The sequence below is a fragment of the Kogia breviceps genome, chromosome 5 (assembly GCF_026419965.1).
Source record: "Kogia breviceps isolate mKogBre1 chromosome 5, mKogBre1 haplotype 1, whole genome shotgun sequence".
NCBI lineage: Eukaryota > Metazoa > Chordata > Mammalia > Artiodactyla > Physeteridae > Kogia > Kogia breviceps.
The window spans coordinates 147,772,535-147,786,633 of record NC_081314.1 but is presented as its reverse complement, the minus strand read 5'-3'; the positions used below and the strand labels follow the sequence as shown (position 1 = coordinate 147,786,633).

Genomic DNA, 14,099 nt, shown 5'->3' with positions numbered 1-14,099 from the left:
AACCAACTATCCCAGGTTTCACGCACAACTCCCTAGGGTACCAAAGAAACTTCAAAGGCCAACAAGAAGGAGGTTCCAAATACCAGCTCATTCCCAACTCAAAAGGTCACAAAGTAGCAAAGTCTAGTAGAGGGGGGCTTTCTGCCGTGGGTAGACAGCGGAAGCTTTGTAATACTTACTAAGTAGTGTTTTTCAAAAGCTTCTACTGATGATAATGCTTCCTTGAGTTTCTTATACGGACTCTGAGCAGTGTTGGCTTAAACAGAAAGAAATAAGAGTCCTTATTCATCTTAATTATGTCCAATCATATGAGTTTACATTCCGCCTCAAATGTCACAGGTAAAGGACTTTGTCTGATGTTCATGGAAATCACAAACAACCCACGCCAACTGAAACTACATTATTACTTACATTCTTGTCTAATTAATATACTCGTGAAATAGTCTAAACCCTTCAAGTAATACTTTTATCTTAAATTGAGACTAGAATTTTTTTAAGTACGTGTTACAAATCCTACAATGAATTAAATTACTCCCAAAATGATCTGACGTGGTCTGAGGTGGAAACAGTGTAATATACACATAGCACGCGTTCCCTGACAAACGGATTCAGCAGCGAGAGGCCTCCCAGGCCATTAGGTATGTGCCCTATGCTCTACTTCAGCAACAGTTTTGCCAAATCATACTCATGGAGGTGTTCCTGCCTAAAATTAGCAACGTTCCTTTCAAAGTGCTTTATTACCTAGGGGTAATTTACTCAATAAAAGGATTTGTCTGGCCATATCATTAGAAACATAATCATCTGTAATTCAGAGGAAGATTGATGCATTTAAACTTCACGTGGGCTGTAAAAAGGCATGATCAGCTCACTTAAGCCTACAAGAAACTCAGACACATTTTTAAGAATCGTTACAATTTCTTTCTTTCTTTTTTTTTCTTTGGCCACACTGCATGGCATGCGGGATCTCAGTTCCCTGACCACGGATGGCACCCGCGCCCCCTGCAGAGGAAGCACGAAGTCCTAACCACCAGACCGCCAGGCAAGTCCCACAATTTCTTAAACTATTTCTGACATTTCTTTATGCTACTAAAAGGTAAAATATCCTGTGTATTAATCTGGTCAGCTAATAATGAGTGTAATTTCCCAAATGGTGAGTAATTATATCACGGAACCCAAATTATATGTGCCAGTTACAGCCGACATTCTCGTTGCTTTCCACCACGTGTATGGGGACATCTCAAAAAGCACCTGTTTCAGGCCGTTCAGCTCCCAAGCCCGCCAAAAGATCCACCGTCCTGTTAAGGTCTTCTGAGTTGGGTCCCTGTTCTGACACAAGTCCACACAGATAGCCCAAGGACTTTAGCTGTTGAGATAAACCCCAAATTTCAATTAGTTTGCCATAAGAGTCCGCAGAGAATTTACAAATTTAAAGTTAAAACCATCTAAATACTAGAAGAAATTCGGCTTTCCTATCCAAACGATTCTCACCTGGATCTGAAAACGTCTCTTACTGGGGTCATTGCCAACTCAAAGCCTCTACGTAATCGTCCTCAGAGTGGCTCTGCCGCCGCTCGTTCCCAGCCTGTGCTCTCCACCCGCGCTCTCCCAAGCTCGCAAGGCCTCGCACTCCGCCTGCCCCCCCTCAACCCCTGCCCCGGCAGGCCTTCCTGCCGCGCGCTCGGGGCCACCGTCCTCTTCTGCACGTCTGCCCACGGCTGCGCGCTCACCCTGCTTTGTCCCCCCACCCGTTCCTGGAGCAGAAGCCCGCCTTTAGCACGAGCGCAGCGAGTGTCTGATGTCTGCCAGATACAGTGACATCGGCAGGGAACGACTGCATCCACGCTGCTCCTAGACGCACCCTGAAGTAGCCAGAGCTGCCTGTGCAGGGACTAAGTGAGCAGCACTTCTCCGAACAGCTAACTCCGTCCCCCAGCCCCACGGGCAGAGCCCCGGCCGAGACTCACACCTGCACTGGGGCAGTTACCTTCTCTGTGGCGTAGCTCCACAGACCCACGGTGTGGGCGATGTTTGAGTCTATCTGTGCCCGGTCGCAACACCCTTCTATCCTCTGCAGCACCTCCAAGCAGCTCAGGAACACCCAGCAATCCAGGGCACCGGGTGGCACGGAGACCTGGGGGCACAGACGCGGGCACGTGAGGAGAGCGCTGGGGGAAGCACCTGGGCCCGCTCGCCCTCCTTTGCCCCTCCAAGCAGCCACCCAGTCTCTGCAAAACTACAGGGAAGAGAAACGGGACCTGTACAGCAGTCCACCTACGGGAGGAAAGGAGCGATCTGTGTCCAAATACACTATCTGGCGTCATATTTCTGATGATACTGAGTGACTTGGCAGGGATGTAACTTGCAATAATGTACTTTAAAAGCTTATTAACAAAAGAAGCCTACAGCAAGGCCGACTGTCATCACTTAGTCTACGTTTGAACACTGGTCACCTCTCAGTTTAAAGAGCATATAAAGTGAAGGTGGGAAACTAAGATCTCAGATGACCACTTGATCACATTTCAGAAGATCATGTTCAATGCTAGAAATCTAAATATTAAGTAAATATTAGATGATATTTAGGAATTGCTATTAATTTTTTAAGTGTAACTATGTTTGTAAAAAAGAGCACCTGTTGCTTAGAGATATAATAAAATGTTATCAGAAATTCAAAAGCATCTACTGTATGTGATTGATTCTAAAATGGACTTTTTTCCTACGTTTCAGTGTTTTTGACATAGGAATGCCTCACAGTCAAGGGCATCTTAACACCCACACTTGGCAGAGCAGACTGTCTTCCTGGTGGCACTGACATCATATGAGGTATCTTACAACTGGTGTCCTAGCTTTGGTGAGACACGCTAATTAGTCCTATTCAAAGTGGGAAAGTAAGAGGTGCCGCTACATCAGGTGACAAGAGAAGAGCCAGCTGCATAAGCTGGTGAAACTGATTATGTAAGAAGGACTCCTTCAACACACCCTGAGCACAAACAAAAGGCCGTGGCACCAACTGGAGAGAACAGAGAATGCTATTAAATGTTCCTATAAACACTAAATTGCCCAGTCTTTGAAAAATGAGACAAGCCGCTTAGATCCTTTGACAAAAATCAGTATAGAAAAAAAATTCCATGACCAGAAGCAACTTCCATCAAGCGGTACAACTGACTCTCTTGCCCGGAGAGGAGCGCCCCCAAAGGGACGCACAGAGAGCTGGTCGGTACGATGCAGCTCGGGGACCCTGGACAGAGCGCGCGCCTCCCGCAATCGAACTGGGCGAGCTCCGCAGGGCGCGCGGCCGAGGTGGGCGCACGCACTCCAACAAACACACGAGAGGTGCCGACGCCCACGAGGTTCTCGCCCAGGAGCCACACATCTACGGATGGCGGCAGCCCGTGTCCCTGTGAAGGCCGCCCACCCCAGCACCCACGCTGCCTGCACCCGGCAAAGAGCAAGCCCTGCCCCCGAGCGAGGGCCGAGCCCCGGCCGGAGCCGTGCGGCGCGCTCGGCGTCTCACAGCTCGCACACCCTAACAGGAAGGGCGCGGGTGCCTTTCCATGGGCTCCGGGTCCCTCTGGACAACTTCCTTCGTGAACAACAGACCTTTTAGAACTGACTCCTTATCACGCACCCTTTAGTTTTCTCCGGGCCTCTCTCTTCTGCTATCCGTGTTACCGGTCACGGCAAGAGCCGCTTTACCGTTTTCCAAGCATACAATGAAAGGCATTCTTTTCATTCTCTTTTGCTAAAACTACCTTTTTAAATATAACCCCAATACTGAAAAACCCAGCGTCCTAACGTGAACCCTGACGGGGCCGCCCCGCTGGAGGGCCGCGGCCGCCACACGCTTCCCAACACGACATCTGTGCTTCCTCTCGCACCTGCACAAGAAATCAACAGGCAGGTGCCCTTCGGTGTCTGACCGCTCCAGCTAAACTTTGCGTTCGTGAGACTCCGGGCTCGTTCGTTCCCGCTGCCACACGCCAGTCTGCTGTCTGAACAGACGGCAGTCACCTTTTCCCTCGTACGTGATGGACATTTGGGTTATTTCCGGTTCTAGAGCTCACGAATGACGCCACTACGAGCACGCCGGCACCGTCTCCTGGACACCTGGGAACGCCCTCCGAGCAGACCTGGGGGGAGACTGCCGGCTCATCGGGCACGCGCAGGGTTGGCTCCAGCAGACACCGCCGAACCGGTTTCCAAAGTCGGGGCGCCAACTCCCACTCTCGTTGCCAAGAAGGGAGTTCCGGCTCCTCCCCCGTCACTAACACTCGTCCGGTCTTTCCACTTCAGCCACTGGGGGGGCTTCACTGTGGTGCTAGTTTGCACTTCACTATTAATTAATGAGATTGGGCACCTTCTCGTATGCCTACTGGCCATCTGGATAGCTTCATTTGCCTGTTTTCTATTCGCCTGTCTTTTAAGCTGATCCGCAGGAGCTCTTCCCATATCCTGGGTAAGAGCCCTTCCTGACCGCACAGCTTGCGGCCCCGTCGCCCCCTCCGTGGCGCTGACTGATGAAGAGGAGCTCTGATTTCCATACACTTCCCTTCTGGCCAGTGCCTTTCTGTCCTGTTTCAGAAACACTTGGCCACCTCAAGGACGTAAAGGTGCTCTCCCATATTACCTTGCAGAAGCTTTGTTGTTTTATCTTTCATAAAATAATAATCACTGGTGGCTGGTGTGAGACTCGGCTGGCTCGGAACCGTGTATGCATTGAGTAAGTTTTACCTCATGTACTCAGACTCTGCCCCAGCGCCTGGGCTCACGCCTCAGCTTCTCCTCGGACTCCGGCCGCACCTCAGACTCTTCTCCACGCCTCCTCCTAACCCTTCGCTTCTCTCCGCCTCCACCTCCAGGTCCTAACACCTTGCACGGCACCCCGGCTTCAAACCCAACAACGGCTTCCCAATAGTTACAGAATAAAATCCGACCCTCCAGATGACGGGCGCTTTCAAAACCTGGCTTCCAGTACCTCTGGAGCCTCACCTCCAAGCCCTGCCTCACCCCTGAAGTTCTAGCAAGACTAAGCTTCCATAGAGTTCTTTAAATAACAGTGAATTTTGTCTGCCTGAAACGCACTCTACTCTCTCTGCACCTGCCACCCAAGCCACGTCCGCCTGGTGGATCCTGACTCAGCCCGTGAAAACCAAAGCTCCTCCACAGGCCAGGGGCTGGTCTGTCTCGCTCTCTGCTAAAAACACGGTGCCTAGAATAAATGACTGCCTGGCACAAAACAGGTGCTCAACGAATAACTGCTGAATGAATGAATCTTTTAAAACCTAGCTCACACGAGACCGGCTCTGCAGACCTTCCCCGGCACACGTCAGGCGCCGCCGACGCGCCCACGCACGCTGCCCCTCCCTGCTGGACACCCGGCCACCTCCGAACATTCCGCTCTCACTGCCTGGCAGCCCCGGGCTCTGACGGCCTGCTCACCTGCAGGCCCCACGCGCCCCGCGGCGGGCTTCTCGAGGGTAGGTGGGACGCACTGCTCCCGCGTTTGCGGGCCCTCTCCCCCACCACCGCGTTCACCACCGTGCCCAGCTGGTAATCAGCTGTTTCTTGAATGGTACTTGGCAGCTCCTCCTCAAACGCCTTTTCCCTTTTCCCGGGAGCCACGGGCCGTCGCGGTGCTGACCCCCCTCACGCACCTCCTCCTGTCGGCTCCTACTCTGTCCTCCCAGTTCAGGTCCTCAGGGCTCAAGGTCCCACGATGACCCCCACCCATCCACGTGGGGAGGAGCCCAGCAGAGTGTCCGGCACACAGCAAGTACTCGACGACCCCGAGGTGCGCTCCTCGGCTACACCTCTGCTTTTGTCCTCTGCGGGGCCGGGACCTTGGAACAGCAATGCCAGCTGGCAGGCCCGGGTGGCGAGCCTTATCCCTCCGGGTCAGCCTGGAGTGTCTACCCCACACGGCCCCGCTCACACGGCCAGCTGGGGCAGTGGCCTCGCATCCATGGCACTGGCCTGTCTCTAGATCCTGAAGAGTCCTGATCCCTCTTGGCCTGCCCTGTCTGTGAACATCATCAGAACCTAAGCTGATAAAAGACAAGTCAGCTCTGAGGCGAACACGTTAAAACAGAAGTCTTTTGGGCAGAGTCACTGTAAGAAAAATAAAACGGCCTTCTAGAAAATACCTTCTTATATTGTTCTCCTTTACCAATCTGGTAAAGATTAAAGTATACACACAAATTACTTTCTTTCTTACCATAGATGCCGGAAAATAGCACTGCTAGTGTAACTAAAAATGGGAAGATCTTTCTGGAAGGCAATTTGGTGATGTACACTAAAAGCGTTAAAGACACAGGCATCCTTGAACTGGCCGTTCTACTTGTATGAATGCACTGCATAAAGACGATGTACAAGGATACACACTCCTCCAACTACAGACACTGCTGAACAATCCAAATGTCCGAAACAGGACCAATTAAATAAACAGCAGCTCTTCTCCAGACAGAAAGCCCACAGACCAAAAAGGGAACCTCCTGCTTTAGAATAAGCAATGACATTTTCTTCTGTATATTTGTCTGTATTTTCCAAATTTATAACAGAGAATATACTCAACTTTTGGTAAAGGGGGGGAATCTTTAAAATGTTGCAGACAAAAAGAAATACTCTGTAATGGAATCACTGGAGCTCACACAGAACTGATATAACTTTCCAGGTGTTACTTCCTGACCCCAGCAACTGTACGGGGTAGGTACAATTTCCATGTTCACACATTTGCAATAGGGGAGCTGGCCCCAGGCCTTAGGTAGCACCCCTGGGGTGTGACTCCAGGCCCCACCCCGGAGCTGGCATCTGGCACCACAATGCCTCCTACTCAGGGAAGATACTTTAAATCATCTGAGGACCCAGCCAGGAAGTTACCAGGGCATATGCTTTACAAGCCACAAGAGCAAACACACACAGCGTTTTCTGCAGAAGAAATGTTACGATGAGAAACACACAAGACGCCTGCAATACTCAGGCTTTTGGCTTTGAAAGGATGAACAAGCGTAGCCTAACCCTAGAAGAACCACGTACCGGCTCAGCCTGCGCGTAGCCTGACGCCCCGGCCTATGTGCCCGAGCGGCCCCGCCCAGCCCTGTGCAGCAGAACCCGAGGCTCCGTGCCGGCCTCTGGCCGTGGACGTGACTGTGAACAATAATCACCAGAAAGCCAGCCAGACACAGGAAACAAGTCTAGTTTTGAGCGTACAATCAAACGGACAGAAAAAGTAAACAATTCTGAGTCTTGAATTTTCACTGTTTCCGTAAAAATTTAAAGAAACTCTAAGAATAACTTTTCGGGTTAACTGCCAACTGCAAAGCTCAAGATGTAACAACCCCCCGCCCCCAAACTACCTAGAGAAAGAATCTCAGTTGAGAAAGTTGAGAGAAGAATTCTGTGTGTGAAGCCCTGCGGCACGCCCTCTGCAGTGGCATCTTTTGAAAGAAAGAGCCAAGAAGACGCCAGTAAGGAGTGTCCTCACTTGCCTGAAGGATGACAACAGGCTGACCGCCATGGACGCGCGTCACCTCGCGGGTCCCTGACCCACAGGCAGCCGCTGCTGGGCGCCCCTCCGCAGGGCCGAGCGGGAAGGCGGCGGGCGTCCGGTGCAGGCGGGCTGCTCGGGGCCCACGCTGCTGGCCTCGGAGCTGCACTGTCGCCCTGCAGCTTGGCCCCTCACGAAGGGTGCCCGACTCGGGACAGGAGCCAAGCTCGGGGCGAGAGCGGAAGGCCCCTCTGAAGCACAGCAGACAGGCCAGGCGGCCCCACAGGAGCGCCACGCCCGGGGCAGGCCAGGCGCCCGCCGGGACCAGCGACAGTGGCTGAGGAGGCACCGCAACAGGCCCGGCTGCCCCGGCTGCTGCCCCGACACCAGGGGACATGGAGCGGGGCGCGGTCGGTCGGTCACACAGCACGAGAGGGACGAGGTCCGGAAAGCTGTGTCCTCGGGGACCACAGTGCGGCTGCCTCCCCCGCTTCAGCAGCCTGCTCGCTCCACGGCAGAAGCAGACAAGCGCCGAGAGGGGGGAGCGCCTCCAAGCAGGGAGCGACCAGCGCGGCCGCTGGAGAAAGGGAAGCACGCCGGCCGCCGCCGCCCTGGAGGACAGGCGTCCCGGCCGCCGCCCCCGCCCCGGCTCACACGGCCCGCCACCACTCACTCTGTTCTCTTTCCAGCCAAGAGGGTAAAAACTGACCCATTCCAGCGACTTCTACAGAACTCGGGACACGGGCCAAGCCAGGGGACCCACCGCACGGCAAGTGCGTAGGACACCGTCCCCACACGCGGCGGGCAAAGATGCTCGTGGCATCCGCTCCACACTGGCTGTCCCGGCCGCCTGCCTGGGAGCTGAGCGCACCCCGTCCCCGGGTGCCCTGCCTTCCAGCTTCCAGAAGGCCTGGAGGGGAGGAGAAAGAAGTGTGGGCCGCATCCCGCTCCTTCCTGCAGGGCCAGAGCCCCCCCCGGTGCTCCCTCTCCTCTCCGCAGCCTGGCAGGTGACTGACTAGTCAACCGTCTAAGGCAAGAAAAAGAATTTGAAAAAGAGAGCTTGTGACCGGCTGGGCCCAGCGCTGAAGAGGCTGGCTCCGACCACCGTCCGTGGTTTCCCACACCTGCCCCACATCTGTGCACATCCTAAAAGTCCCTCCTGGGGTGACCCCAATTTGAAAGCGCCACGGCTGAACTGCTTGGACTCTAATACACATCCCATGTTTTTCCCCAATCCAGTAACAAGACAAAATCTCTACGTCAGTAAACTCTCTAGGCACCCATGAACACAGGCGGCCCTGCCCCATTAATGAAGCAAAGCCCCCGCCCACCCCAGTCTGTGCAGTTACATAGCGTAGCCAAAGCAGATTGTCAAAATCTACTCGGTGACAGGCAGCCACAAGAATATCACCTCCAGGTTCAAGATGCTATTTTTCCTCATACGCCTGATTAGATGTCCAAGGAAAAAAAATAATTTGATAAAAAGTCTTAAATTCTCAAGTTTGTGACTCAGCTAGGCTAGGCATCTCTTCTTTAGAAATTAACTGAAACAGTTTCTCTTCATTTGGGTTTTTAAAAAAATGTGTAGATCTCTTAAGGTCATTTCAAACTAAGTGTTGAGCCTGTTATTTAGTTTTCTAAAGAACACAAAGCAGAAATTACTATCATATGAAAACTCTCCCTACCGCTGGTCACCCTGGTCTTCTGTAACCGCCCCTGCGAGCGCTGGTGTGGAGCACGACGGAAAGGACGGCAGCCCGGCCTCGAGGATTTGACTCTGTGCCTCGCTGTGTGCGTATGAGTCACCTAACCACTCCCAGACCCACTTTCCTCACTTATTAAATGGAATTCGACCATCCACTTCGTTTTGAACCAGGGAATGGGGGTGCCTGTGAATCCTCTGAAATTATATGTAACATTTTGTACGTGCATATGCGCATTTTTCCGTGTAAAGAGGTCACTGAAACAAAAAAGGTGAGAGCCCTCAGACTGGACAGTCATTAAAGTTCCCTTACGTCACTAAAATGCTTATGATGCTAAGGGCAAGAAAAGAGCTCAGCAGCCCTGGGGGATATTAGTCTATAAAGACAAAGATTTCACTATAAACACACCACTTAAAGGCTCGCTAACTGCTTTCTCTCATACACACATGCACACACGTATTCATAACGTACCTCCGTTACGCTTCGTGCTACTAACGAACATGGCACAGCTGGCTGTGTATCACTCACACTGTTACCGGCATGTTCATGTGCAAAACCATTTATCTGAAAGACAGTTCTGAAATAAAACAGACGTCTACCTACAAAACCTAATTCTGTGTGTCCAGCAGGTAATTAATCTTTATCGGTGAAGACCAGCTCCCACAGAATAAGCCAAAGTTGCCTTAAAAAGAAAGTGATCTAAGAGGCTCGCTTTGGGCCAACGTGAGTGAGCTCCACCGTGTTGAGAGCAGAAATTACATTTTCGAGCAATTCATTAATCAGTGTAAAGAGTAAGTATGCAAATAATATAGTAAAAATTAAGGACATTCACAAAAAGAAAACTCTTTCCTAAGCACATACAGTTCAATGCCTGGGATCGAAGGTTCCGCGTTTTCTACGCCAACAGTCAGGAAGCGGGTAAATGGGGAAAAGAGACCACTCACTTCCAAGAGCTTCAGCTCCTGCACACAGCTGTGCAGCAGCTCTAGGGCGCGCTGAGCCACCTCCCACGGCCTCTGCAGGAAGAGGAGCAGGGTGCACTGGCGAGAGAACAGGTAACTGCGCAGATCTAACAGGGTGGCTTCTTGCCTCTGTATCAATCCGCGCTTCTCCATATCTATGGGCTTTCGGAGGATCAATCCATTCCAGCTCTTCACCGGCTGGCAGAAAAAAGTCAGCCAGTTGGCACCATCTAAACAAACACACATCGTGAAAGGCGCTGACTGCAGATTCCTCCACCTCACTGCGCAGGACCGTGAGCCCTCGTGGACCGACAGGCGGCTCAGCTACTGGACAGGCCCGAAGCGCCGGCCCACCCCTCTGTCTGCAGGGACCCCGTCTAGGGAAGCGGGACAGGGTGGTGACCGCAAGAACACCCACCGGGTACCTGGCACCTGGGGATGAGAGCTGGGGGACGGGACACCGGCCACGGGGCACAACGCCGTAGCGGGCCCAGAAGGTCCTGAGCAGGTCAGGACGCAATCAGAGACCGCCAGGCCAAGGGCCAGGGACACCTCAGGCTCTGCGGTCAGTCGGCCCCAGGAGGAAGCATGCTGAGTGTGCTGTGAGGCTCATCTTCCTTCATTTCCACACTTTTCCTGACTTGTTTAAGCCTCATGCCCGTCTCAACTCAACCATGCCAATCCCTGAGTCATGCTCCTAGGGGAAGGGACGGCAGGCACAAGGAAGACGTAGTAGCAGGCAGCAGAGGAGAAAAATTCTTTAACTGGCAAAAATTTCCAATGAGACTCCTCGATTTTAACTTACAGTCCTAAGACTCAGATGTGATCTTAAAATAAATAGAAGAATCTACAATAACAAGTCACTCGACCTTTATGAAAAAGTTTGTAATCTACCTTCTCACTCCAAAAGAGAGGTGTCACGCCATCTAATTCTACGTTCTCTTCAGGAAGTGACTCAACACTGGCACACTGACGTCACTGTATGTCTGAAGTGCCAAATACAGCAGAGCATCCTCTACTGATCTGAACTTAGACTCAGCGGATTCAGTGCCCACTAAGTGCGGTGTCCCCCACCCATCGGGGTCCCCTCCCCAGCAGGTCCCTCTGCCGGGGCCCCCATCCCCAGCACTCTCCTGGCTCCCCCCACATTTCAGTCGGGCCTCTCCTCGGAGAGCCTCCCAGGCCATCTGTCTAATACTAAACAGCACCTACCGTCACCCTACCCCTGCACCCGTGTCCTCTTCTGCAGGCCACACGTACTAGTCTCACTACCTGACTTTAAGTCACACTTTTGTTTTTCTGTTTCTATTTCCCCTTCACGTAAACTCCATAAAAGAAGGAATTCTGGTTTTTTCCCTACTGTATTTAGAACAGGGCCTGGCACAGAGTGGGCTCTCAGGAAGTATCTGTTACATGAATGAACAAAAATGAACAATATTATTTAGCTGCTAAAGTTGGTCCAGGCTTACTTTTGGTTTTAAATTGCCCCAGGTTTATTTAAAAACTGAGAGAACAAAGAAATTACGTGAAATATAATGTAAGAAACATGTGAGCTATTTGAGATATACATGTATAATATGGATATGTAAGATATAAGAAATGGAATTTTACCTCTTCTACATTTTTACAACTTAATTGGTAAGTACTTTGCTTTGGTTATATGCTTATGTTTGTGTCTCAGCAAAGTAAGGAGACCCAAACGTGAACTGCGTAGAAACTGTTCTGGAGTGGGGCTCAGTGGGTGACACTTCATCACTCCCAGAACAAGGGCGGTGCCACAGCCCACGCTGACTGTCCCAGCACCTCACTCCCTACAGGCCTCCTAGCAGACACTACGGTGGCTCCTTGGAATCATGCCTTTCTTCAGACACTGTGACAAGGGTTCTCAAAAGAAGCCCCAACGAAGATGTCTATCACAGCACTGCTTGTGGTAGCAAGAGCGGAAACAACCCAAATGTCCAACCCAGTGGGCTGAATAACGTCTAACGAATCCACACTATGAAGCACTCTGCAGCTCTTATCGGCAATAGCTTAGAACCTGATCTGTCAGCTTGAAGAGATGCCTGTGATGGGCTGTTAGTAAGAATAACAAGCTTCAGACAAAGGTCATGATAATATGATGCCACCTCCTTCAAAATAAATATCAAGCAAAGAGCAGTGAGCACAATTATAAACTTTTTCTTTGTATGTGGGTCACTGTGCTAGTTCTGTATTTTTAGAAGACTTTAAGACATCATTTAAAAGTTTAAAAGAAAGATGAACACCCTTTACAATGGTGTCATACAGGACTCACGGTAATGAACTCTCAAATATTACAAAGACAACCTCTCAACAGAAGAAGAAGACTCCCACTCTTACGCTAGCAAGGAGACACAGAATCAGAAGCATCACTAGCCTGCTGGAGGTTGGAGAAATGACACTTTATATCTAAAAAACAACTTCTTAAACACTTTCATTACTCAAGATGCTTCTACAAGTGTAAGTGACTAATTCTTAATTCTCATTTCATTTCCGATAGGAACCATGGGAATATATTGTATATAATGTTTTTTAAAAAACAACAACAAAAGATGATTTAATCACTAGGTAAATAATCAGCAGCTTCCATACTATTCAAAAGTGGGGAAAGCTATACGGAGAAGAGAATTTGTTTCCAAAACGTCGTTACTCACCCCCAGCGCCAAAGTTGACAACATACTGAGAAAACAGAGCATCCAGCTCATCGTACTGCACCAGGGCATCTTCAAACTGCTGTAGCATCTCGAAAACAAAGGCAAGCTCCTCCTGTTTACCCAAAAAAAGTTTAAAAAAGAAAAAGCAAAACTATAAATCAGTGTTTTGAAACAAGTAACTATGAAAGATTACAACAGAGAAAAGCATGCAGCATAACGAATAACGCTTGAGCTACACCAAGAAAAGATCACTTTAATGGCCACACATGTCAACCTCTATGCACACGCAGAGAGAAGACTAGAAAGAAGCAGGGAGCGGCCAACATGGCCCCGGAGTCTCTGTGTGACCTGCCAGCAGACTGGGCCTCACTGGTCAGCCTCTCGCCCACGGTATTTCCCTGGCCCCCAGACACACACTTTTTCATTAGAGTTCTGCTATATGGAAGAGCAGAATCTTCTCCTCCATTTACCTATTTAGTTACATCTATACAGACTCATGGATATGAATTTTACCCCACGGGTTAAAATCCAAGTCTGTTAGTACTTCTTTTGTTGCACAAACTGCTCCTGCTTTGGCCATGGAGGGGGCTCCTGGAGGTGGTGCATATCTTCTTTTGACAGTCCTCCACCTTTCCTGTGCCCCTCTTAACTTTCCGGTTCTACACGATACTGTATTTTCCATACACCAGCCCTGGAATCAACCACTTCCTCAGGAGCCCTGGCACCTTTTATTGGAGAATGCAGTTTAGAAACCAAGATCTGGGCACTGAGTATGTGCATTGCTACTGAGGTGTCATTTTTTTCTAGGCCCCATCAGAGCAGAGAGCAAGGAAATATATGTATATGTATTAACCCTCACCTACACATACCTCTGTATTTGTGAATCTATCTAGCCAGCAGCCATCCAACCATGGGTTCACACTGATTCTAAACCGGCACCACTGGGTTCATTTAGACTCCCTCTTTCCTGGTTTGTTACTCTTAAAAAATAAGTTTAATAAGCTTGGAGGGTAAAGAGACAGGGAAATCTGAAAGATCTGCCATTGGTCAATCATACAGGGAATGAACACATTCAAATTCCCTTATGTGGCCAAAATCATCCAAATGCCACTAAGACAGAAGCATCAGAATAAGAGATAAACTTCAAAATTTCTAATGAGAATTGGTCTTTTATTTATTCAAAGTGCGTTACTTCTTCAGTGACTAATATACAAGTGATGTTTAAATATGAAAATTACACTTTTTCAGTCAAAACATGGTGAACAAGAACAAGGAACCCTAA

General features: G+C 50.2%; 1 protein-coding gene across 4 annotated transcripts in view; it reads right to left on the bottom strand.

The window, feature by feature from the left end:
• Window positions 1–14,099, bottom strand: part of TRAPPC10 (trafficking protein particle complex subunit 10) — a 91,548-nt gene that overhangs the window by 30,350 nt on the left and 47,099 nt on the right. For all 4 annotated transcript variants that reach the window (XM_059064774.2, XM_059064776.2, XM_067035216.1 and 1 more), the window contains exons 6-10: window positions 12,818–12,929; window positions 10,128–10,375; window positions 1,985–2,131; window positions 1,249–1,363; window positions 180–256 (exon numbers count right to left, since the gene is read on the bottom strand). In XM_059064774.2, coding sequence (XP_058920757.1) covers window positions 180–256; window positions 1,249–1,363; window positions 1,985–2,131; window positions 10,128–10,375; window positions 12,818–12,929 — 699 coding nt within the window. The remainder of the gene's footprint in view (window positions 1–179; window positions 257–1,248; window positions 1,364–1,984; window positions 2,132–10,127; window positions 10,376–12,817; window positions 12,930–14,099) is intronic.